The sequence below is a fragment of the Vanellus vanellus genome, assembly GCF_965231255.1.
Source record: "Vanellus vanellus genome assembly, chromosome: 16".
Classification (NCBI taxonomy): Eukaryota; Metazoa; Chordata; class Aves; order Charadriiformes; family Charadriidae; genus Vanellus; species Vanellus vanellus.
The window spans coordinates 6,753,255-6,779,077 of NC_138921.1; the positions used below are offsets into that span (position 1 = coordinate 6,753,255).

Here is a 25,823-nt window from a genome sequence, read left to right on the forward strand (position 1 = left end):
TGTCTCAACCTTTGCGTGATGTTATTTTTATGGCATTTAATGTCATGCTTCAATCGTATTCCTAAAACACTCTCATGTGAACCACGAAGAATTTGGAAAATCAAAAAAGTTTCTCTCAACTTCTTACTGTTTGAATTTTGCTGACCACTTGATCTGAGATAACTTACATACTAATAGTTGCTGAAATAGAAGATTGGTTTTTGCTGTGAGAATGAGACCCTTTTCTAGAAGGGTTTAGTCGCTGGGAATTCACGCATGTGAGAAACTACGGGCCCTGTCTGCTTCCTGCACCAGATGTTTTGGAACAGCACACAAAGGCTCCAATATATTTATTCTTGTTGCAGCCAAAAATTCTTATAGCCTTAATTTCACCTGACAGTTTGCAGTCAAGTGACTTGTGTTTTCTGTGCATGGGCAAAATTGTATTGACTTCCTATCTACAGTCATCAACAGGAAACATCCTTTTTTTATTTTTTTTTTTTTCCTCTGTAGGTAAAACAGATTGTTGGAGATTCTCTGCTAAAGACTTTAGATGCAGTTGTAGATGAAGTTGCAGAGGTATCTTTTAAAATTCCTTTTCTAATGACTTGAATACTTTATTTTTTGTCTTAATAATTAATACTTGGAAAATTAGTCTTTTACATCTGTAAGGTATGCCTTAGCTTTGCAAAACGATACTAATTTCCTGTTTGAACGGGTCTTTCAGTGGTTTAAATCTAGCCTTGGACTATGTAAAAATGGAGGGGGTTAAGGGGGAATGTTTTTCACTAACCTAGAAGGAAGTAGTTATTATCTTAAAAAATGAACTACTTTCTTACTTTAGCTCTATTATCCTAATAAATTACAGCATTGGTTGCCCCAAACTGGTTTACTGTAGACTAAGGTCTTTATTGCATATTACAGTAGCATCTTTTTTCACATAGATAGAATGTGTTGGTTATTTTCTTTTTCTGTCTTGGAAATCACTGCTGCTCTTTTAGGTGTCATTTCTACAAGTTTAATAGTGTTAAAGTTTGCGGACCTTTACTTTCAGAAATGGCATACTTGTTTCTGTAGTTCTGTGAGTCTTTGTTCTCCCCTTCCCTGGGTGCGGTTCTGTAACAGCCTCCACCATGTTTTATGGAGTTAGCCTCATCTCGGGGGTGTAAAGCTGTGTTGAAAAGAGTATGTGTTCAGTTGTGGGGGAAAATGACTTTGCTCTCTCCAGCCTGCTTTCCAGTACTGCCGTATTTGAAATGTGTCCCTAAGTGGAGACAGCTTCGGTTTCTCTTCTTGCTATCTCAGTAAAATGATAGGTTTGAATCCTCCTCTTTTTTCTCTTTTCTTTTTTTTTTAACAACACTGTTCGAGAGAACATATATGTGCTCTTCAAATTGAAAGTGTGTCTGAATATTTAATGCACTGGATGGCTGTATGTTTTATAAAAATAGCGGGGGGAAGCTGTGAAGTTACTTCTGGTACCTATTATAAATGCTTATTTATGTTGCAGAGGAAGACAATTATCTGACTGGAATAAGAACATTTGTTTATCCATACAATGGAAAATACTTAATTTTGAATCTAGCAGGTTGCTTCTTTTCTCTTTCAGATGGGTGCTAATACAGAGCTGTATTATAAAACTTTCAGTGACCCTCTTTATCTTGCTCAATTTAAAATGCTGAGAGACACATTATACTATATGAAAGGTATAGTATTTGTTTTGTTTGTTTTTTTTTTTTAATTTATCCTTCATTATGTTTAGGATTCAAAGTGTTGTCTGCATTGTATTGAGTCTTTGAAAGTAGGGGTTTGCATTTTCTCTGTGAGGAATACAGAGAAATTGTCCAAGCAGCCAGGGGTCAGATTAGGAAAGCTAGAGCCTAGATAGAGTTAAATCTGGCCAGAGACATCAAAGGCAACAACAAAAGCTTCTATAGGTATGTCAGTGACAAAAGGAAGACTAGGGAAAATATGGGCCCTTCGGGAAGGAAACGGGAGACCTGGTCACCTGGGATGTGGACAAGGCTGAGGTACTCAACGACTTTTTTGCCTCAGTCTTCACCGGCAAGGGCTCCAGCCACATCGCTCAAGGTGCAGAAGGCAAAGGCAGGACCTGGGAGAATGAGTAACTGCCCACTGTAGGAGAAGACCAGGTTTGAGACCATCTGAGGAACCTGAAGGTGCACGTGGGACCAGATAAGATTCATTTGCATGTCCCGAGGGAACTGGCAGATGAATTTGCCAAGCCACTATCCATCACAGTTGAGCACCGTGGCAGTCCAGTGAAGTTCCCGCTGACTGAAAAAGGGGAAACAGAAGCCCTATTTTTACAAAGGGAAAAAAGGAAGACCGGGAAACTATAGGCCGGTTGGTCTCACCTCTGTGCCCAGCAAGATCATGGAGCAGATCCTCTTGGAAACTATGCTAAGGCATATGGAAAATGAGGAGGTGATCGGTGACAGCCAACATGGCTTCATTAAGGGCAAATCGTGCCTGACCAATTTGGTTGTCTTCTATAACAGTGTTACAACATTGGTAGATAAGGGAAGAGCAACTGACATCATCTACCTGGACTTGTGTAAAGCATTTGATGCTGTCCCACATGACATCCCTGTCTCTAAATTGGAGAGACACGGATTTGATGGGTGGACCATTATTGGATAAGGAATTGGCTGGATGGCCACACTCAAAGAGTTGCGGTCAACGGCTCAATGTCCAAGTGATGAGCAGTGGTGTTCCTCAGAGGTTAGTACTGGGGCTGGTGCTGTTTAATATCTTTGTTGGTGACATGGACAGAGTGCACTCTCAACATGTTGGCCAATGACACCAAGCTGTATGGAGTGGTCGACATGCTGGAGGGAAGGGATGCCATCCAGAGGGAGCTGGACAGACTCAAGAAGTGGGCCTGTGTGAACCTCATGAAGTTCAACAAGGCCAAGTGCAAGGTCCTGCACATGGGTCGGGGCAATTCCAAGCACAAATACAGCCTGGGTGGAGAATGGATTGAGAGCAGCTCTGAGGAGGAGGACTTGGGGGTGTTAGTGGATGAGAAGCTCAACATGAGCCGGCAATGTGTGCTTGCGAGTGTGGAGCGAGTCCAGAGGAGGGACACAAAAATTACCAGAGGGCTGGACCGCCTCTCCTATGAAGACAGGCAGAGACAGTTGGGGTTGTTCGGCCTGGAAAAGAGAAGTCTCCAGGGAGACCTTATAGCCACTTCCAGTACCTAAAGGGGGCCTACGGGAAAGATGAGGAGGGACTCTTTATCATGGAGTGTAGTGATGGGACGAGGGGTAACAGTTTTAAACTGAAAGAGGGGAGATTCAGATTAGATATTAGGAATAAATGTTTTACTTTGAGGGTGATGAGGCAGTGGGCCAGGTTGCCCAGGGAGGTGGTAGATGCCCCATCCCTGGAGGTGTTCAGTGCCAGCTTGGATGGGGCTCTGAGCAACCTGGTCTAGTGGAAGGTGTCCCTGCCCACGGCAGGGGGGTTGGATCTTTAAGATTCCTTCCAAGTCTAACCATTCTGTGATTTCCTGGGAACTCCATGTGTGCTGTATGTGTTTGGAATGTTTCCATATCAAAAAGGTGCTATGGAAATAGGAAAAAAAATACTTTGAGCGCAAATAAAAGGATTAATAGATGGCATTTCAATTGTCTTTTTACTGGTGGACTTTGCTATGAAATTTATCTTTCAGGTAGGGGATAAACTTTATAACATGGCAATGAATTTTATATATGCTGTCATTTTGATACACTGACTCTCATCATTCTAATATGCTATTTCCTTTTATTTCTTAAGACCTTCCCAACTCATTTGTGAAGGAAATCCATGATTTTGTGCTGGAGCAATTCAACAGCAGTCAATCAGAACTTCAGAAAATCCTTCATGATGTGGATCGACTGCACAATGAACTGAGTCCTTTAAAACTGCGTTGTCAGGCTAACGCTGCCTGTGTGGATCTCATGGTGTGGGCTGTGAAAGATGAGCAAGGTGAATAATGCTCCTCAGTGTCTGGAATGGCTTTTTATTTTTTTTTAAGTTGTAGAAAAAATTCTAACTTCCCTGAGAGTAGATGATGCTCAGAGAAATATAAAATAAATTTCAGTGGAATACTCCTTGCTATTAGAATACAAGAGTAAAACTTCAATCATAAAATTGTCAAATTAGTTGGCTGGGTAGTTAGACATCTCTTCATCGAAATGGGAACAGAAACATCCTATTGGCTTATCTACAAGAGATGGTATAATTGCTGCATTCATGCAGCTGCTTATTTTCTAGTTTATCTTATGTTTTTAGTTATTGCTCTTAGCGTCTTAAATGCTTCTCAGTCATTCTTTTAAAGAAAATGTGTTTTCTTCATTGCTAACAGGATTGGGAAGCTCTTTTCTCAATTTTCTTTCCTGTTTTATAACTCTTGCATATCCTCTGAATATGTGAAGGATTTTTTCCTTTGGATGTTGCAATACAGTTTCTGTCAAATGTGAAGTACGCTCAAAATGAACTTAAAGTACTGTAATTCTTTCAGTCATAGTGTATGACAGAGCTGTTTGGTGCAGATACTAGGTTTCCAAAACTGTTTTTTGCAGAAGCCGCACTAAATCTCTTTGAGGAATTGTAGTATGAGGAGAGTGAAGCTGATATATTTTCTGTGTTGTTTCAGAAGTGCCAGTAAGCATTGGGCTGTGTGTGGCCTAATAACAAATCTGATAAACAAATTTTTTCTGTTGGATTTTTTGGTTAAGGTGCAGAAAACCTGTGCATCAAGTTATCAGAGAAGCTGCAGTCGAAAACCTCAAGCAAAGTCATCATTGCTCACTTGCCACTACTGATTTGCTGTTTGCAGGTCTGTCTTTACAGTATTTGACATTACTGTATCAGTGAGTGAGAGTTTGGGGAGTTTCACAGGTTGCTAGAAGAACACTTTTTATCTGCTGTTTGTATTACTTTCCATCAATGTGTTCTGCATTTGGATTTTAGAGGTTGGGTTTGGAAACTAGAATTGCAGTAGTGTAGTGCATTCAGAATTTTCTTAGCTCAGCTACTTCTTGAAGAATAATGTTATTGAGATTTTTTTAACCAGTATATAATTTCTGAAATATTTAGCTGCTTAGTCCGTTACATAAACAGTTAAAATACTGCTAGATCACTGAGCTTTAAGACTAAAGCTTGGTTATTCTAATTTGTGTGTCATCTTACTGGGCACTTACAGTCTTAATGTGGTGTTTCCCACCCTGTAGTTAATAATCAGGATTCTCTAAATGTTGGAACTTGTCCAGTAAATTTATTTTTAGAGTGCAATTCATTTTGTGTAACTCCTGTGAAATCACACAGGAAGAAAGCAGCAAGGCTTGACTGGCATACAGCATGCTTGGAAAACCTAAAAGCATTAGAGACTTGAAATGTCAAAATCTTCTGCTAAAGATTCAATCTCTCAGACCTATGTATGGTTTGTTTGTGTTTTTTTTTTATATTCAGCTGAAGTTGCAAGCTTACAGTTGGCTATGTTCCTTTTTTTTTTTTTTTTTTGTCTTTTCTTTTTAGGGTCTAGGTCGTTTGTGTGAGAGGTTCCCTGTGGTGGTTCATTCTGTCAATCCGTCCTTGAGAGACTTTCTTGTGATACCTTCCCCAGTGCTTGTGAAACTTTACAAGTATCATAGCCAGTATCACACAGGTAACAGGAAAATAAAGCCATGTTCCAAAGTGTATGCTAGTGATTGTTTTCCAACTTGTATGGCTTTTTGATGTTTTTGGATATTTTGTGGTGATAGAGCTGTAAGGAGAAATGGAGATGCATTTGTGATGTTTTGTGGTGTTTGCGGTTTTTTTTTGTGGAGGTGAAGAGGATGAATGATTGCAAATCAAATTCTGTTAGAAGCGTATCTAAGGGCAAGCAGTATATATAGAACTACATTTTATGCTAGCAGCAATATTGCTGTGCCTCTTCTGCTGAAACCAAGACAGTCTTATCTCAAGCACCTTTGTCCTGAGTGAGATCAGCGACAATTGTAGTGTGATACTGCAGTACTGAAGGTTGTTCTTCAGCTCAGTTCTCCAAGCTGTAAAGTAGGTTGTTATGCACTCACCAGTTACTGCTCTGCCTGTGTGCTCTCATCTTGGGGAAAAAGCTATTTCAGATGGTGTTGATTTCCATACTCTGTGTTCTTAGTAGGTGGTAATGACATCAAGATTAGTGTAACCAATGAGCACTCAGAGTCCACTTTAAATGTAATGCCTGGCAAGAAGAGTCAACCATCCATGTATGAGCAGCTGCGTGACATTGCCATAGAGAACATCTGCAGGTAAGAGAGAGACTTGCACCATGTTGGAACACATGTTCTATTTCCCTAGCAGAAAAGTATTGTGACCGTTTCTCATTGTTTTGCTGCCCACATATGTAATTCATGCTAGTCACCATTTTGATACTCAGTGGGATTTTTGTTTTCTGCTTAGATTTTCATGTCGATTGAGCCTCCTGTAACAGAAGGATTGTTATGCGCTCAAATGTGGGCAGTGTAATGATTATTCTTCCCTTTTAGACAGTTACAGAGAGCTGGAGGGAAGACAAATGGTTGGTGACTAGAGACAAAGGATTAATGTTTCTAAAGCAGTGCATTCTGAATTTACCTTATTACATATGCCCATCTTTATTGTTGATGGAGAAAGCAGCTGTAGAAATTCAGCTCATTTTTTAAAGTACATCTGCAGTGTTCCTGGGCAATCAATTCTTATACTTAAGTATAAACGTTTTTCCCTTATACCTGGTGTGTTTTTACAGTAGTAAAAAGTGAAATGTTTAATTCATTATCTTTTTTTATCTTCTCTGGCTGTTCTAGCAACTTTTCTGTTCATTGTTATTCCAGGTGCTTGAAAGCTGGTTTGACTATAGATTCAGTGATTGTTGAGGCCTTTCTTGCCAGTTTATCTAACCGTCTGTACATCTCTCAAGAGAGTGATAAGTAAGTTGTTAGTCATCAATCCAATGTTTCCATCATTGAATGAAACTGAAGCTTATTCTAAGATATAAGTATAGGCAACATTATTTTAGAATCGTGTGTCTCTGAGGTTAGCAAGCTTGTATGCAGGGTCAAGATCTTCCTCTGCAAATCTTTGCAGAGCTGAGCCCTTGTTTTCATGCTGAGAGGTATGGATTCATTTTTATCTGATTGAATCAGCAAATCTTTGGTGAGTATTAGCCAGTTTTGAGTGATACTCTCTCTGCTGTATCCTTCAGGCTTCAGCTATCTTTTATGGCTAGACACAGCTTATCACTGGCAGCATTTGACTTGCTTCACTGTTAAGAGACTCGCCAGCCAAGAAACCTCAAAGGGGAAGTCCTATAGTAGCTGGTCTGACTGTCATGTCTTAATGTTTTGCAGATCACTTTCACCTTGTTTTCACTGTTGTTTCTAGAACAGTTTGTTCATGGATTAGTGTGGGTTTCTTGAGTAGCTTTTGTGGGGTTTTTCTGTTTTTTATTTTGAAAACCAACTCATGCAAGTATATCTCTAATGTTAATATTGGTAGTAGATGGGTATATAGAGTGGCAATATTAAAGCTGTTAGTGGTGTTTAAATTTAGTATATGAACTGTTTCATACATGAAGTGTAACCATGCTTGGAGGTCTTGATAGCTGTTGAACAGTTACATGTATGGTTTTGGGTTTTTTGTTTGTTTTTTGTAACAGGGAAGCTCATTTGATTCCTGACCACACAATTCGTGCCCTAGGGCACATTGCAGTGGCACTGAGGGACACCCCAAAAATGATGGAACCCATACTACAGATCTTACAGCAGAAGTTTTGCCAGCCACCTTCTCATCTTGATGTACTCATCATTGATCAGCTGGGCTGCTTGGTCATCACTGGAAACGTAAGGAAACAACTGGCTGAGAGAGTGCCAGTTACTGATCGCTTTCCTTTAGTTAGAAGGAAGTGTAGTTTAGAAAATGCATTTGCAGAAAGTTTTTCTTTTCTTCACCACAGGTATGCACTTGTACAATCCCCATGTCTCTATGCCATCAGAAAACAAAAACTCTCCCTATAAAGAGGATTAGTTCCTGTAGAAAATAATTAAGGGTTTTTTTAAAAAAGCAAACTATAAAAAAACCACAAAACTCCATGTTTTCAAAAGTTAAGAAGTTTATAAACACTCGGGCTATGTCCTGAATAGGTGCACAGTATCTTTTTTCATATGAGCAATTAACTTTCAAAGTTTTGTAGGTCCATACATTTAAAAGTGTAGATTGACTTCTTCAGTCATACAAGGATTAACTGACTTACCTTTTCCTAATGTAAATTTTGCCTCTGAGCAAGAAATTAATTGCCAGAACTCAGAAACCTGGGAAAAAAAGTTTTCCATTAGGAAGGCGGAGTTAAGGAACTTACTGAATTTTGTAAAATTTGAGCAATTAAAAACACTAATGAAAGCACTTCCACTGTGTGCTTTATAGAAGCTGAAATCGTTGCTCAGACTATGACTAGATATATATCGAAAAAGTTTGTAATTCTTAGGGTATTTTACAGGGTTGTTCTTTGGAGAGATTGTATTCAATAAGCTCTACTTAGTGATTTGTTTGGGGTTTTTTTACAGCAATATATTTACCAGGAGGTGTGGAATCTGTTTCAGCAAATCAGTGTTAAAGCAAGCTCAGTTGTTTACTCTGCCACAAAAGACTATAAGGATCATGGATACAGGTAACACTTAGCTGTGACCTTTAAATGTGTGACTACTATATCAAATGTACTTTATGCTACATCAGAGATTTTCACTTTTTCCTGCTCTAAGTTTTATTATGTGGTTATAAATAGTGCTGTTCTTTTTTCTTTGATGTTAAAAAGTAATATATTATTTTAAAAAACAGTAGTACTTCATAATGTAGAGATTCCTAACAATGTTTTTCATTACAGGTAGTATTGATTTATTTTTTTTTCCTCTGTAAGGAGTTAATGTTTGTAAATTGTAATTGACATCGACTTGTGTTATCTGTAACTAGAGTAAATAATGTCTTAGCCTAGGAAAGCTAATGAAGTTCCACGGGGTTTTGTGTGTGTATTTTGTTTTGGGTTTTAGTGTTTGTTTTGTTTGTTGTTTTTTTTTTAACACGGTCCCAGTGCTTGTTAGGGATTAAATGCAAACCATTAACAATTTAATTCTTAGTATATAAGTATGCATTGTGGTCCCTGTTAGAACTGAAGATTATCACTGACTTTGATAGTTTGGCTAGGCTTTCTTTTCTAATTAGTATGTGAGTAACCAAGAGGACTGTTGCTGTCAGTATGTTTTAACATACTGTCTGACCCAGTGCAGTCTCAGCTTTAACAGCAACTGATGATAGTTCTGATTCTTCTGCTGAAGAGCTTTCCCAATCCAGAAACACAGGCCTTTGCTGCTTTTTGTCTGTAGCCATATCTGCTACAAGAAAGTAATTTCCTTTTAGCCAGGACAGCGTCATAAATGAAATGTCTTCCAGAGGCAAAGCTTATGAATAGGTTTTCATTTAAACACTGATTGCATTTCAGTTATCAGTAAAGTGATGTGTTGTTCATAAAAACAAAAACCAACCCCCCAAAACAACCTGCAGTGAAAAAACATCAGCAGCCTTATTACAAGAGTTCATAGAATCACAGGGTGGTTTGAGTTGGAAGGGACCGTTAAAGGCCATCTGGTCCAACCCCCCTGCAGTAAGCAGGGACATCATCAGCTAGACCAGGTTGCTCAGAGCCCCGTCCGACCTCACCTGTAATGTTTCCAAGGATGGGGCGTCCACCACCTTCGTGGTTAAACTGTGCCAGAGTCTCACCACCCTTGGCGTAAAATGTTTCGTCCTTATATCTAGTCTAAATCTCCCCTCTTTTGGTTTAAAACTGTTACCCCTTCTCCTATCACTCCACTCCCTGATAAAGAGTCCTTACCAGCTTCCCTGTGGGCCCCCTTTATGTACTGAAAGGCCGCTATGAGGTCTCCCTGGAGTCTTCTCATCTCCAGGCTGAACAACCCCAACTGTCTCTGCCTGTCTTCATAGGAGAGGTGCTCCAGCCCTCTGCTAATTTTTGTGTCCCTCCTCTGGACTTGCTCCAACAGGTCCATGTCCTTACGTTGGGGGCTCCAGAGCTGGAGGAAGCACTGCAGGGGGTCTCCCCAAAGTGGAGCAGAGGGGCAGAATCCCCTCTCTTGCCCTGCTTGCCACGCTGCTGGGGATGCAGCCCAGGGTACAATTGGCTTTCTGGGCTGTGAGCACACATTGCCGGCTCATGTTGAGCTTCTCATCCACTAACATCCCCAAGTCCTCCTCTTCAGACCTGCTCTCAACCCATTCTCCACCCAGGCTGTATTTGTGCTTGGGATTGCCCTGACCCATGTGCAGGGCCTTGTTGAACTTCATGAGGTTCACACAGGCCCACCTCTTGAGCCTGTCCAGCTCCCTCTGGATGGCATCCTGTCCCTCTGGTTTGTCACCGTACGACTCAGCTTGGTGTCATCTGCAAATTTGCTGAGTGTGCCCTTGATCCCACTGTCTGTCATTGAAGATATTGAACAGTGCTGGTTCCAGTATGGACCCCTGTCTCTCAGTGTTACGAAGAAAGCACTGAAAATGTAAAACTTTGAGGAATTGTTTGTTCATAACTGTTCTTTCTTCTCAGACACTGTTCTCTAGCAGTCATTAACGCCCTAGCTAACATCGCTGCTAACATTCAAGGAGAACACCTTGTGGATGAACTACTGATGAACTTGCTGGAGCTGTTTGTTCAGCTTGGGCTAGAAGGGAAGAGAGCTAGCGAGAGAGCAAGTGAAAAAGGACCAGCACTGAAGGTCAGATATTCACTGTTTTTTTTATTGTGTGCAGCTGTGCATTTATATGGATGGCACTACTAAACATACTCTTCTGTATGTTTTTAACAAAAAACACACCCTTACACACACAGAAAAATATCACCCTTCATTAAACCTAAGAATGTGTTCTGATCATGGAATATGAGTGCAGGTCATGCCTTTCAAACACCTAACTAATATGTGTATAGTATCTGAGATACAGCAGTGGTATATTCAGCTGAGCCTGATTTTGTGTGAGAGTGAGTAAACTGTCTGGAGTGCTAGAGGCAGAGCTGCAAAGAGAAATACGGAACACTGACTACTTAACACCTCTTACTAATTCTTAAAGTGTCTTCAGATGTGCCTGAATTCTACTACTAATTTTAGCGGTATCATAGGAAAACTCAGGTTGGAAGGGACCTCACGAAGTCATCTAGTCCAGCCTCCAGCTTGAAATAGCCAGTTTGTCATCCTGATTAATACTGAATTGCTGTTATGAGTGGGTGCGTCTTGATATTTTTTTTCCAAAATCCAAGTTGATGCAGGCCTATCTGCTTGCCTAAGCTTGCCTGAGAAAGATGAGGCTTGTCCTGTACATTAATTTATATGGTAGGAATACTTTGCAGAAGAGTCTATTTGAGTGGGTTTGCCATAAAATAGAGTTGTTTTTAAATGCAATTTTCAATTGTGATTCGTAAAATTTAACACATACTGTCCTTTAAAAGTTTATGAGGAGGTTTGGAAGAGGAATGTCTTTAAATGCTAACTAAATTACTGCAGGAGCAGTTTATATGCAGTTAGTTTATTTACTCAGAATTCTCTGCTTTTTTTTCTTATGTGAAGACTTTCACCTCACTTCATATTAACTTTTCTCCCTATTTCAATTTAGTATCCAGAGTACTCGATGTGCCTATTCTATTTAAGAAGCAAACAAAAATCTCAGCCTTTCACACAATACCTTCCTCTCATCTTAGCTGTAAAATATACTCATAAACAAGATAGTTAACTTTGGCTTTTGCTCTTGAGATGTATATTATCGTTTGAAAAGCAAAATGTGGTGTTCAAATGCTGTAACCTCCCTGGTGTTCAAATGCTGTAACCTCTTAGCTTTCATTCCACTTAGGATAACTTGTAAAAACTCACTGTGTTTGATAGTGATTTTTATATACAAAAAATACAGTTGTATGTTTTAATAATTCAAGTGTGTTCATACTGGAAAATTAAGGCTATCTTGGAGATATGGTTTTAAGAGCTGTTCCCTGCTTTTTAGGGCAGATAGGTAACACTCCCTTTTGAAATAGGCACATTTTCATAGTAGGGAGGAAAACAATTTTTTTTTTTTTTTTCTTTTTAACCTCTTTCCCCCCCCCTCCTCCTGTGCATGCTGCATTTTAATAGTACCAAGTTCTTCCTTTATCCTTTTATGGGATGGGTGAACTCTTGGTAAATCCCTCTGGAATGAATCTGTTTGCTTTGAACATAGACTGCATATAATCAGGGGTGCCAGCTCTTCTCTTAAAAGTACATCTAGAGTCTGCTTTTCATGAAGTCTATGGTGGAAAATTTCTCTCCATGGGTTTCATAGATTCTTTTAACCACAGATAAGCAAGATGAAATGGTGAAAAACATTGTAGACATTGGTCTAAAATGACACTTCTAAATTAGTTTCCACCCTCCTCCTTTCAGGGACATTTTCCCACTGTTTCAGTTTTGGAATCAGTATGGGAGACAAACCACTGCAGTGACTTAAAGCCACCTGCAAACAGAAAACTATGTGATTGATTTAACATGGATTTGAGCTAGGAGGCAGTGTTTCTTTATTATGAAGGTACTGATAGCAGTTTTCACTAGATCACTCGTTACTCAGTGTAAAGTAAAAGTAATGAAAGGTATTCTGAAGACTGGGTTACTTCATTTTCAAGAAGAGTTAAAGTAGGTAAAACACTGCACATACTGTGTTCCCAAACAAAAGCAAGTTTTTTCTTTGATAGTTATTGGATAGTTCGCCTGTGTCCTCTGCTTCACAGCATACCTTTTCATGGACTTAAATTTGCCCATTAACCATTAAAATGCTTCTGTGGCTTACCTGTTCTGTTTTAAACCAGATCTTTGAACCATGCAAAAGTGGCTTCTGTGAGGGGAAGGAAAATAATTTTTTTTTTTTTTTTCCTGTTGCTGCTAGTTTACATGAATGTTCCCTGAGGACACCCAGGGATGGAAGTCATTGCATATTCTTCATCCCCAGTGCCATATATTATAAAGAGGCTGATAATCCATTTTTGTAACAAAAATGCTAGTAGAGAAGTGGGTTTTCTGCAGTTCTGCCTGTTGGCATTACATTCTGGGTTCTGGCTGTCTCAGCTAGCTTGCATCTCTACTCTGACTCTGCAGCAGTTTGTCACATCCAGTGTGCTGTCCTGATGCTAGCAAAAAAAATGCAATGACTTTTTTCAGTCGTTTCTACCCCTTAGAGTGACTTGAGGTGGTGGTGTTTTATTCACTTCAAAAAATAATTAAGCGTTCATCTTTTGTTTTGCTTTGTCTTTGACACTACAGGAAAGATAACTAAAATGTGTTTTAGTTGGGTTGTATCATTATTGTTTCATCTGAAGACTATTTGGCACATGCTCGCTCGCTCTCTCATGTTCTCTCCCCCCACGCTTTCTTCTTTCTTTTTTTTTTTTTTTAATTGCTTCCTTTTGATTTATCCCACTTCATGCAAAGCTGTACCCTGTTAGCATGCCTGCCCTGTGTCTTCCCTGTGCGACCAGCAGTCTCTGTACCTGCTCTCTCGTTTGTAAGGAGGAAGCTGCAGGGTGGTCTCCCTCCCACATCCCGGGTGGAGGGATATGGGAGGCAGAAAAGACTTTAGAGAGGAAATGTCTCTGAGCACAGTATCTGTCCTATTACTCTTTGCCTTATCAGAGAAAGTGAGAGGCAGTGTGCCACGTGCAGTGAATCTTTTGAGTTTTAAACGCTATATTGGGCCAAGAGCAAATGCACTTGTTGCATAGAGTGCAATTAAAAACATCCTGAAATGGAAAAAGGAAATATTTCTTTTTTTTTTCCTTATGCTTAATTCAATGGAAAGGCCTGCTCACCGTGCTTAAATCAGTTCTTGAATATGGTGTCTTTTTACACACTTGTTATTTTTGGCTTCATTTTGGTAGTAAGATTAGAGTTTTGGTAAACATTTGACACCTGTCTGTGGCTATCTATTTAATGTGAGCATTTCTCTTGCCGTTGTTGGATGTCAGAGTAGACATGGTATCAATTCCCCCCCTCCTGCCCCTTTAGCTCGAGGCATAATATCTGACTTCTAAATATAGAAGACACTGTGCTGAAAGGGGAAGACATTCTTTCTGTGAGGGACATCCCAGTCTTTGAGGAGCCACCTGAAAAGCTTTGTTGAAAGACTCCTGGGTGTCCCAGTCCTTGGGATTTCTGGGGTGCTCTCTTGGGCAACTTGGGCACATCTGTTTGCAAGATCCAGAGCTGTAATTAGCAATGTATGTTTTCATTTGCATATACAGTAGGAATGTTTGCTGCTTGAAATATGTCTTCTAGCAGGTATTTTAGAAATGCTTTTGTAGATGTTTTGATAACTTCCTTTTTCTTTTCCAGGCCTCCAGTAGCGCAGGGAATCTGGGTGTGCTTATTCCTGTTATTGCTGTGGTGAGTATCCAATGGTTGGGTTGTTGCAAGCAGAATAATTTTTCTCACATATATCAAATATCAGTGCTATTTCGTGGTCAAACGGTTTGATTAACAACTAGTGCAGAAGTAAGCATCCAGGAGAAATACAGTAGTATTGTAAAATAATATTTCTTGCTCTAAGAGGGGGGTGAATGTTTAATAATGATATATCTCTTTAAATAATTAATCTTTTGTGATTGAGAGTTATTGTTGCTAGTCATAAATTCAAGAGATTCATGAGCTAAATAATACCACAGGGGATACTTCTTTGAATAGTGTTTGGCATGCGATGTAATAAACAGTATATGTGTGGCCTGAGGAGAAAAGTGAAAAACAAATGTTAATAAAAACAGAGTTAAAAATAAATCTTAGTTTGGCAGCACAGTGAATCCTGCTTTTTAAAAGGAAAAAAAAAAAAAGAATCATTGAGAAAGGAGGGAAGAAAGGGAGGAAGTGTCCTGGGTCTTCTGAAACTAGAATTGGCTGTCATGCTGAAAGCATTTTAGGAAATGTGCAAGGACACTGAGGTCCATTCCAGACTCATTTATTTTGATGTATATCTGGTTTTGGTCTCAGATGACACCTTTTTCTGGGGTAAAAAGATATTTTTTTTCAACAAAGTATAACTAAACCAGGACACTAATACAGTCAAAAATTGGTGTGCGACCATTCTAGATCTCCAACAGAAAATTTGATACGTCCAAGCTGGGTTTCCAAGTCAGTAGGACTAGTTGCCTGACTGCTGTAGCTTCTACAAAAAATGTCTAAAAGATTTGTAGACAAACTTAAACTTACTGGAGAACCAAAAAGCCGTCATGTCACTTTCTCTCCTCCTGAAGTTGAATTCTTTAGAACTTTTCCTGCACAGCTAGCGGGACAGAAGGGGAAAATGTATTCCATACCTGCAGTAGGCATACCTGCTTGCAACTTGCTTATGCTGCACATCCATTAGCAAGCAGAAAAAATCATTCATATCATACTCTGCCCTCACAAACCTCTTTACAAAAGCTTTCAAAGAGAAGAGCCTAAAATTAGCACTGGTTAAAGATCAAAGAACTGTTCTTTTCCTACCCCGGTCTCTTCCACAAGTTTCCAACATAAGCTTTCCTGAATTCACCAGTGATGACAAGGGCAGGATCCTAGCTTTACAGAAATGTGTTTATAAATGTCTTAGATGGCTGTTATTCAATAGGTGCTCAGTTTTTGCATGAACTAGCTAGTCCTGTGCTGAGAGATATGTTCTAGTGGGTAGTATTTTTCAGCTGTCAGTAATGCCAGCACTGATTTGAGTGAAAGCAAGATCATTCCTTGCATATTAAGAAAACATTAGTGCTTGTTAGAGACTTAATGTATAAGTTATGAAAGTACTTCTCTGTTTCAAATTTTTATTGATGATCCATTTGTTCTGAATAGCTGGTGATAACTGCATTTTTCTTTACCAATGTGACCTTTAAATGGAGTCAGATAGTGCCAGAACCTGAAGCAAGAGTTAATGGTTACATTATGGTTGTTGAAGCAAATATTTGACTTTCTTGCACAATGTATGAAGATCATGAGTTTTGAGCAGTAGCAGATTTGCTTTTCTGCATGAGCTCTTTCCCTTGAATAATTCCTGTTACTTAGGTCTCAAAACCCCCATATTTCAGATGCTCCAGCTCATTTAATCATTGATAAACTAATTAAATCTGGGGCATGAATATGCTTGTCTTTTTGAATATGCTTGTCTTTTTGAATATGCTTGTCTTTTTGAATATGCTTGTCTTTTTGAATATGCTTGTCTTTTTGAATATGCTTGTCTTTTTGAATATGCTTGTCTTTTTGAATATGCTTGTCTTTTTGAATATAGATTAAAGAATAAAATGTGTCTATGAATGTTAATGATTTGTTGTGAACCTTCAGTACTGAACATTGCCACCCACATGGTGGGCTTATAAGTAAGCACAATGTGAGACAGGAATAGAGAAGCACCTCGGCTTCTTGTTTGATATTAGCTCTTCATCATTCTTCGTCATCTAATACAGATACTTCACTGGCTGTCGTGTTAAAAACTTTTGTGTATGGGGCAAATAATTGTAGTAGATGCAGAATTACAAATGGCAGTATATTAAAGCCAAATGAAATCTAGAAGTTAAACTTAATATTGGAAAGCACCTTTTTAAGATAATTCGGAATCCTGAAAATAACTGTTGGTTTATAGCTTAATCTGCATATTTTTGCTAACATAAAGCAAATTTATAATATGAATATATTTAGATGGATACACTATTTGATACAGCAAATAATAATAAAACTACCCTCAATAGATTGTGAGGCACACTTTCATTTAAAAGGTATGATGCAAAGGAAGGTATGCAAAGGTGAGTGGGTTCATTGACTTTAACAACTTGAACGTAAGATGCAATTCTGTTCCTTCTATGGGGTAGGTGGTGATATACTACAGAGTGCAGGTAAATTTTCACTTTTTCAAATGTGGAACAGGCTTTTGTACAGCATTCATGTTGTTACCAGAATGATTCAGAAAGTTTATAGTCTTAAGTTTGACTTGAAATTTGTTGTCCATTGAATCAAGTATGGAGAGTGTATTTGAATAACTAACAAATATTGCGATTGCTATAAATCACGCTATTTTGTAGAGAGGATTAGGTGATACTGAGCCCATGAAAAGAACATTTTGCTATCTGCTTTCACTCTTAACAGGTATTCTAAGGGTCTTTATGTAATTTACCTGGTTGGCCTAATGCTGGTACCACTTGTACTGATGAAGATGAGAGAACTGTATTGAAACCATACAAGTTAGGTTGAGGAAAAGTAGTGGATCCATTAGCATTTCCTTCCTCAAAGACATTTTTATCTCCTCTTGTTTGGTACGCTGGTCCATAAAGTTTGTGGTGTGTAAGTCTGCTGAATGTTAAATGATGCAAGCGAGAGAAAGCATGTAGACACCTACTCTTTTTCAAGTTAGATTATCTAAAATACGCAGGAGAGACATAGGCTTCTAAGACTGGTCACATATTCAGGATTTCCTTATTCCTGTTTATTATAAATAGGCACCCTAGCAGAAATTTAGAGCTAAACTTCAAGAATCTAGATAGTCTGAATATTTTATTGATTATGTTTTATACACTGAAGCAGAACACAAAGTGTAAGTTACTTTGTTATTTATCTATTTAATACACTTGTATCAATACGTGGCACTAACCATTTTAAATTGCAGTCAAATTATCTACTGCTATGAGTCCATTCATGTGAAACTACCTGTAGGTAATACATTTTCTTTTGATACCAGTGGTTTTATATTAGCTAATATGACAATAAAATTTCCTTTATGATACTGGTATATAAATGTGTAATTACACATCCCATGTGTAACAGCATGTTGGAGGTCTTCTCTGCTTTTAAGATTTGGCTGGGTTGACAACTCTACCCATGAACAGGAGGCAACTGGTACGATGTTCATAGATCAGAAACAAAAAGGGGCGGTCCACAATAAAGCGAATCTGAGTAGAAAGAGGCATGAACCCGACATTGGTTATTGCTCCAGCCTCTGTGCCTTCCTCATTCACAGTTATTGTGCCTTGATGATTGAACTGTTTAAACAAACAAAAAAAAAAAAGGAAAACAAACGAAAAAAGAAATTGAGGATCTCGTAAATACTAAAGTGATGTGCTCACAGCCATTCCCCCCCTCTATGTCCCACACATGGCTCCCTTGTGACACATTTGCTGGTAACTCCTTTGTGGCCACAATCCTTTGGTTTTGGTTTGTGAATAAGCATGTTCCTGACTGACCACAACGCTTTTAGTGCCTTTTACATCTGATTAATCATGTTCCTCATTGCATGAATAGACAAAGACATGCAGAGAAACTCACGTCCCTCCTATGTCCTCAAGGAAAGATGAGGGGAAAAAATACTGTTTTAGCTTACTGTGAATCATTTTAACTGTGTTTCCATGTTTTCAGATGATATAGTTTAATCAGAAAGGAAATGAGAAGAGGAGTAAATACCCTGTCAATGGTGATTTTCTCATCTGATACGCCAGAGTAGTCGCCTTTTTCATTGAACAGTTCTTCTATTCCCATAGATGTCAGATAACCAATCAAGTTATAACTCTTCTCCAGCTTAAATTTAGGCAGAACCACTTCTCTTGTTCTAGTAAAAATAAAAATAAAAACAAAAATGAAAAGTCATCGAGGAGATACATACTTGCATGACTTGCTTTTCATATCTGTTGTGGTTTGGGGTTTTTTTGCTGTCTTCAGCAAGCAGGACACAGAAATATACAGGACTGTTTACTGTACTTTTACTTTCAAAACTTGGACATCATTACTTTTAAGCTCTGTTTTAAAAAATTAATTCCCCTGCCAAAGCTTTTAGCTTGTCAATTTAATATTTCACTTATGATTTACATTATTTATGTATATAAGATACATAGCTTTGAGCAGTTCAGTACATGGTTGGTTATGCTTGTAATAAATGTTGAACTGTCAGATTTTCTGGATTACTAAATTGGAGATTTGTCACTTATTGTATACTGTAGAAATAGGTTAGCTTTCCGAATAGCACATCAAATCAATTCTTTCTATCTTTTTATCAAGTCTGAAGACAGATACCACCTAGTCTGTCATCTTGCACAAGACAGGCTGTGTAATTTTTTCTGTCCCATAATTGTGATGTCCGTTGTTGATTACTGAATGTGGGCCTTTACACAACAGGTATGTTGAAATGTATAATGCTGAAATGAACATAGGCTCTTTTCCATATGGTCAAGATTATTCTGCATAAATAACTGGTTTTTACCAGACTGCTGGTTTTCCTCCTCACTGGAAACTTTATCAGTGAGAGCTTTTTCTTTAAATCTACAACGTTAAATACTTAATAGAAAGAATTTTGGAACTCCATTAGAATTTTCCACCTCGGTCATCCTTGATTTCTTGGTGGCGTTTACATTTTCAGACATCACTGGTCCTTATTTTTGATTCAATAGATCCATCTTTTGGGGCGGGTTGTTTAGGTTTAATATTTTTGATCAAAATAACCAGTCTAGTGGAAGGTGTCCCTGCCCACGGCAAGGGCTCTGGAACTACGTGATCTTTAAGATCCTTTCCAACCCGAAGCATTCTATGATTCTATGAAAATGTCATATGTTATCTTCTGTGCTCTTTACTTACCCTTGCAAGACTCATCAAGAAAATACATTAAGACTTTTAAGAAGATGTACTTTGCGGCAGATACCTGTTTGTCATGCTCTTCTGCCATTTTTCCACCACTTGAGGCGTTATCTGCTTTTCTAGGGCTTTCATGCCAGAGAGTTTGTGTGGAAGTACAATCAGCATACTGATGTTCCCCACAAATGGGAGCTGGATCACACCGCAGTCTAGCTCGGGGTCTGCAGCAGCTAGGAAGTTCCCTTTGGTCTGCATCATAGGAACCTTTATTGTTTGCTTCTCGTTCAGTCGGAAACTTCTCTTCGTTGTCATTTCCACTGGAAATTTATTCTCCCAAGTTCCTGTTAATACAATGCGGAAGACAGATAAACAAAAAAACCCCAAGATCCTTGTTTAATAAAATATTGCCAGAATAACAGTTTACATCAAGTTTTAATTCATGTGAATTGGGATTTACTGTAGGAGATTGTTGATTTCAATTAAGCCTGAGTAAGAATCATAGAATGGTTTAGGTTGAAATGCAAGTTTTAAAGTGACTTTGAAATTCCTGGCTTTCTTTCTAACTTAACATTTGTCTGATTTGAATGTTCTGAATTACAGAAGCAGGTAAACACAAACTGGAGATTTGAAAGGGCTCGGCGCCTATTATTTTTTTTCTACAAGGAACCTAGAAATTACAAAGTTCAAACAAATGGAAAATATTTGACAGGGTTTGCATATAGCAAAACAACTGACAAAGCTCTTATTTTCTGTGAGACAGCTATATTTTCTGAGAGATGTGATACTTGAAACCAGACTGTTTCAAGCATCAGAAACATCAAGCTAAGTAATGGCTGTTTTCATTTTGCATACAAGATATTATGTTGAAGGCATTACTTTGGCTTAGTCCATTTAAGACAATTAGCTTCCTGTGTTAAGACATCCTGAAGAGTTTGGGTGTTGATTGCTTAATTTTATGACCCAGCTGAATGTGATTTCAGCACACCTATGCGAGCCTGTCATCTGACAGGTTTATGCCCAAACAATACAATTCAATATATTTTGCAGCCCAGAAAACTTTGCCATCAGGGTTTGAATCTTTATATGTGAAGATTCTTTGGGTACCTACCCCAAATATTTATCGACTGTGTAAAAAAAGGTGCTTTTTTTAAAGCAGTCTTCCTGGTGATCTCTTTTCAGAACTGAGGCTCTGGAAGAAACATTATTTCTTTCTTAATGGGCAGACAAAGCTAGAATTTTATAGTGGAGATAAGGTTACTGGTATTTCCTGTTAAAACTCTGGATTTTAGGTCACCATTGGCAAGCGAGTACATGGGGAGCGTGGCTCTAACTGTGTGGAGAGACTACAAATTTAACCTTAATCGGTAACCTTGTTTTAGAAGGCTGCAAGTGATTCTGAGATCCCTAATCTGACTTTGCCAAATTGACTGCAAGGTAACAAAAAAAGCCTTAAGTCCAACTTTCATTCTAATGGTTTCTTCATACGTCAGGCTGATAGGGAGCAGTTTGAGAAGTGATCGGGCTGTGGTTAAGATTCTGAAGGGAATGGAATATAAAATGGATTATGCTATTCCCGAACAAATTGTCTCACTTCTCAGGAAAAAACATCTGGCTGTTCTTCAGGGAGCAGAATTCACAGGTGTAGGACTTGAGGTAGCCAAAGACATGAAGCTGGTGTGGGTCAGGGGACTGTCGTCACCTGAGGAATGGGAGACATTTATCAGTTCTTCCTAGTAAAAGAGAGGAGCTGGGGAACTTTTTTCCTAAATTCACTTTTGCAGATGTGTTTGTCTTGGGGTAAAATACTGTTCTCCAGCAGGAGGCGTGTGGTCTGGGATCAGTTGAAACCAGTTGGCACTTTGACTTTTGTGACTTCCTGTTTTGAATCTTCCCACCAAGGTGTCTTTTAGATCCACCTGTGGTGGCAGATGATGTTGTCTGCAGTGATTGACTTATCTCTTGCATTTGTGACTAGAATCTCTTAGAAGCAATTTTGGATCTGTCAAAATTTGTCAGTTATCAAAAGCTGCCATGATCTACCATGGCTAAAATAGCCAGCTCATACTCGATAGGACGCTCAAAAATGATTGTTAAGACCTCAGCAGAGTGGAGGCTAAACCTCAGTTGGAGGTAGACTGGACACCTACACGAGGTAGAACTTGCTTCATACCAACATGAATAGTTTCCAATAGTTTCGTGATGGTATTTAATATAAAAGGAACTTGAGACTTCATGGTGTTTGGCAAGTATCCCATTACTCAATCACTTGTACTGAGCATCTCTGTACCTGAGAATACTTGTAGGTTTGTTAACTCTGAGGGCTTCAGAGTTTGTCTGCAATGATACAGTACAGACAGTGTAAATATTGTAAATGGAAAGATGTGTACAAAAACTAGCATGTCTAGAAGAACTGGTGGGGAAACTAGGAAACCCAGGAGGAGAACTTACTTTTTAAAAAGGTCAGTTCCACTCAAAATAGAATTACCATTAAGACAAAAGAATGGGAGACAGCAACATAGAATTGGTCTTTTTGGTTTTGAGGGCTAGAAATTACAGTCTTCAGCAGACAGCACCAAGGCAATTTGGACTAACAGGACTCTACGGGGAGACGAAAAAGCCAAAAGTCTTTCTGGTCTTGATGACTCAAGATATCCGCTACTAAAGCTATTTAATTTTTGGTGGTGGTTTTATTATTTTGAGGTAGCACAAGTATTTAGTAACTTCAGAGTAAAACAAAAAGGTATTTTAAATTTGACCAAATTGTGAAAAAATTATCTGTTTCACTTTGCATAATCCTTTTCTTAGGATGGTCTGAAGGTCAATAAAGCCATGCATTTAATATGAAATGATCACCATAGATGTACTTAAAGATACAAATAAGTCCCTTTTCAATGGTACTTGAGAATAGGGGATTATTTGGAATTTATGCTAATGACTGCTTCAGGTCTTTTAAAGAGACAAGTGGCATTATTCGAGGAAGTAATGCCTTGCAAGTGAGTGGGGAAAGGTACGTTTCATCAGCTTACAGGAGTGGTGTTCCTATAATCAAATGCTGAGAAGGCGGGTGTAAGACAGCCCTTGAGCATTTGTTTCCTGGAAGCAGGGACATAACTGGAAAAAAGAAACTCCTTTATAAGTTATGGAAAGGAGTATGTTGTACTTCCAAATGCTGTTACCCTTTTGTGCTAATCTGCCTTTCCTTACCAGTGTTTTAAATCACCTTCATCCGATTTTCATCTTAATCGGTCAGTAACAGAATTTCTATTTTTCCTTAGTCCCTCTCTCATTGGCACCTCCGGCCCTTTGCTTATTTAATACCATTTTAAAAGTTTGTTGAAAGATTACCAAACTTTCAACCTGAGGCAGACAACCAATGTTGAAAACCTCACCACAGACTCTTAGTTTAAATGTAAAGAAATTGAAAATAAGGATTTTTAACAATAATATTTTGTACAGTCTTTACTTCAAGCCTCTCTTACTGTTCAGCCTGTGATAATGATACAGTAGGAGCCCAGCAGACAGTTCATGCTGAATTAACTGAAATACTCCAAACAGTGAATGTGTTTGGTTTTAGTTTTAGAAGAATGCTGTTTTGGTTCTTCTCGTCAGTCCCCTGTATAGGCTTGTTAACAAGGATCATGCTCTGATCATATAAAAAGTACATACTTTAAGCTGAAATTCTTTATAGTCATTCCTATGAATACTGAATATTTCAGAAATGTGAAGGTTTTAACTGAAATCGACCTGTACCATTTCAGTGAAGCCGGTAACTTGCAGCAGGACTGAATGTGACTAATAACTAGCACATGAAGTAATACCTCACTAAGGCTCCTACAAAGCTTATGCTTTCTGAAGCTATTGTGCATTCATACGTTGGTTTTTTCAGTCTCAGTTTTAGACTATATGGTTTTGGATGTAGTAAACATTTGCTGTATTTGTACAATACCCACTGACTTCAGGGCATGCCTGGAACATCAGTGTGCTACAGAAACATGCAAAAAATGGGCTAATAATAGAGATTCTTCTTAAGGAGGGAGCTGATAGGCTTTTTTGAACTGTAGTCTAGATTTAAGTTCAGTCTGGGCCTTCTAATGAAGTACGCAGTGAATTGCAAACTGAGAAGATCCTTAGCTAACATTGAAATAACATTCTTACCTTTAAAGTAAAGACAGTTAAGGATCATCATCAACGTTGTAGGGTTTACATTCACAAGAGCTTCCTTTATTAATCCTTTGGTCAGCTTCAAGATGCGTTCGTTGGTTTTAGTTATGAAGTTAGGATCCGAAAAATCAGCTGGTTGAGCATCAGCAAAGTAGTACGTTTTCATATTGTTTCTGAAATCATTCAGAATAGAAAAGTCCTTTTGAATATAAAGGTCATTGACAGACCTCAGTGTATAACCAAAATTGCGCCTGAATAGCCGATGAGTGAGTTTGCGGAAGAGATTATGAACAGTCATGAGCTCATACTTGGTGCTGGCATTAATGAAGTCTTGAAAGCCAAGGACAGATAACACTTCCTGATGAGTCTGACCCTTCAGACCCAGAGAAATCATAGCCATTGCAGTGGAAATGCCAACAGGAGCCATGAGAATGTTATCTGAAGAGTTGGCTTTGTCTGCCACACTGCGGTAAAGGTTGAAGCCAAAGTTTGCGTTGAGGATGTTGAGGCGCTGGATTCTGGTTTTGCCTTGGAATAGTTCAAGAATATTTCCTTGCTGAATTTCAGAAACCATGTATGGGCCAGCATCAATAATGTCACTGTAGTCATCTTCACCCAGTATCTTGTCGAGATCTAGGTAGTCCTCTTCCTCCTCCTCTTCAGGAATCAAGTCATTAGTGATAGTGTTTTCTCTATGGAACTCGGGTGGTAAATTTGGCATATCGTAAGTCCCATTTTCATGTGGCTGTGCATCTTTAAGGCTTTCAAAATGCTCAGTGAAGTCCTTGACTCCACAAAATGTGGAGGTTATGATGAGAGCAAGAGCAAGCAAATGAAATAGCAACTTCATTCTGACAGGTCAAAACCTGAAAGACAATGTAACACAGTTGAGAAAGCATAGGGTAATTGAGTTTTAGTTACCTATTCCATCGTTTTAGGTCCATGCTGAATTCTGTCACAGCAGAAGGTCTGTAATTACCTTATTTGACAGCATTTTTTTTAGTGGAACAAAGCTTAATTAGATGGATAAATCTGCTTTATTGGTAATGGGGTTTGCTTACATAATGCCTCCAGCCTGCCAAAGAATTGGTTGACCTCCTCCCATGGAAGTCGTCATTATTGGCATATCGTAGCAGTAACAAACTCATTACCTAAAATACATGGGAATCTTTATTTATAAACCTGTAACCCTTCAAATGTGTGCTAACTGTGTTACTAGCGTATGCTAAAAATAGGACGTGAAGATAAGTTTGAAGATTCAAGCTTGGTAGGAAGAGGGACAAGGCATCCACTAAAGGACCATACCAGAAGGCCGAGATGTACTGAAGAATTTGAAACAGACATTCTGTAGCTACAACAAAAAATGGGAGTTTAATGGGAGTATTTATGGAAGAGCAAAGCTAAAATTTATTGGAATAAAGGAGATCTAGAGATTTAGCAATAAACCTGGAGAAAGATACACATTTGCACTAAGTACCATTAGTGGGACTACACTGTTAAAACAACAGTCTCATTACAATGTTGATTAAAATGTGTTGTTTTTTTTTTTTTAAATTAGCAAATAGTCCAAAGAGCTGTTCTGCAGAAATGAAATATATATATACATACCTGTGCATCTGTGAATAAAACCAGCGCTTGAAGGAAGATATTTTCAAACATGTTGTAGCAGGACTGAAGTCACTGAGCTAACACTTTCATTTTTGAAACTCTCCCCCTGAACTAATTAGCCTGAAATCCTAAAAGCATTTTAAGGTGATTATCCCCCACAAAAAACTACTACTTTTGCAACAGTGAAGGACCCACAGAAGGTGCTTTTTAAATGGCTTTTACACTGTGACTGAAGGACTTGAGTCAGTCTTTTTTTATTGTTTCTTCATAAATGCATCGCTTTTTTTCCCCCGCCCCAAGAAGTCAGGCCCTTAGGGCTGAGATACTCCGTCCAGTAACCATTGATAAATGTTTTCTGCTTTTGGCATAGAAGAATTTGCTGTCTGTAGTTCCCAATCT

General features: G+C 38.6%; 2 protein-coding genes across 2 annotated transcripts in view; one reads left to right on the plus strand and one right to left on the minus strand.

Annotated features, from left to right (window-relative positions):
- PI4KA (phosphatidylinositol 4-kinase alpha) overlaps positions 1 to 25,823 on the plus strand; it is a gene marked incomplete at its 5' end in the record, with an annotated part of 66,185 nt that overhangs the window by 8,745 nt on the left and 31,617 nt on the right. Inside the window, 11 exons of the mRNA XM_082491446.1 lie at positions 493 to 558; positions 1,589 to 1,685; positions 3,784 to 3,975; positions 4,728 to 4,828; positions 5,527 to 5,656; positions 6,152 to 6,284; positions 6,846 to 6,941; positions 7,670 to 7,853; positions 8,574 to 8,677; positions 10,625 to 10,793; positions 14,418 to 14,468. Of these exons, the coding sequence (XP_082347572.1) occupies positions 493 to 558; positions 1,589 to 1,685; positions 3,784 to 3,975; positions 4,728 to 4,828; positions 5,527 to 5,656; positions 6,152 to 6,284; positions 6,846 to 6,941; positions 7,670 to 7,853; positions 8,574 to 8,677; positions 10,625 to 10,793; positions 14,418 to 14,468 (1,323 nt within the window). The remainder of the gene's footprint in view (positions 1 to 492; positions 559 to 1,588; positions 1,686 to 3,783; positions 3,976 to 4,727; positions 4,829 to 5,526; positions 5,657 to 6,151; positions 6,285 to 6,845; positions 6,942 to 7,669; positions 7,854 to 8,573; positions 8,678 to 10,624; positions 10,794 to 14,417; positions 14,469 to 25,823) is intronic.
- Positions 17,631 to 24,675, minus strand: SERPIND1 (serpin family D member 1). The gene is made up of 4 exons (XM_082491539.1): positions 23,811 to 24,675; positions 19,723 to 19,996; positions 18,495 to 18,639; positions 17,631 to 18,076 (listed from the first exon to the last, which is right to left on the minus strand). The coding sequence occupies exons 1-4, from the start codon at positions 24,664 to 24,666 to the stop codon at positions 17,885 to 17,887; spliced, it is 1,467 nt and encodes a 488-aa protein (XP_082347665.1). The 5' UTR covers positions 24,667 to 24,675; the 3' UTR covers positions 17,631 to 17,884.

Coding starts and splice junctions, on each gene's coding strand:
- SERPIND1 (XM_082491539.1), bottom strand. CDS start 24,666: ATGAAGTTGCTATTTCATTTGCTTGCTCTTGCTCTCATCATAACCTCC. Junction 19,997..23,810: donor TAACTGTCTTTACTTTAAAG/GTAAGAATGTTA, acceptor TTGTATTAACAG/GAACTTGGGAGAATAAATTT. Junction 18,077..18,494: donor AGAAAATCACCATTGACAGG/GTATTTACTCCT, acceptor TTGTTTAAACAG/TTCAATCATCAAGGCACAAT.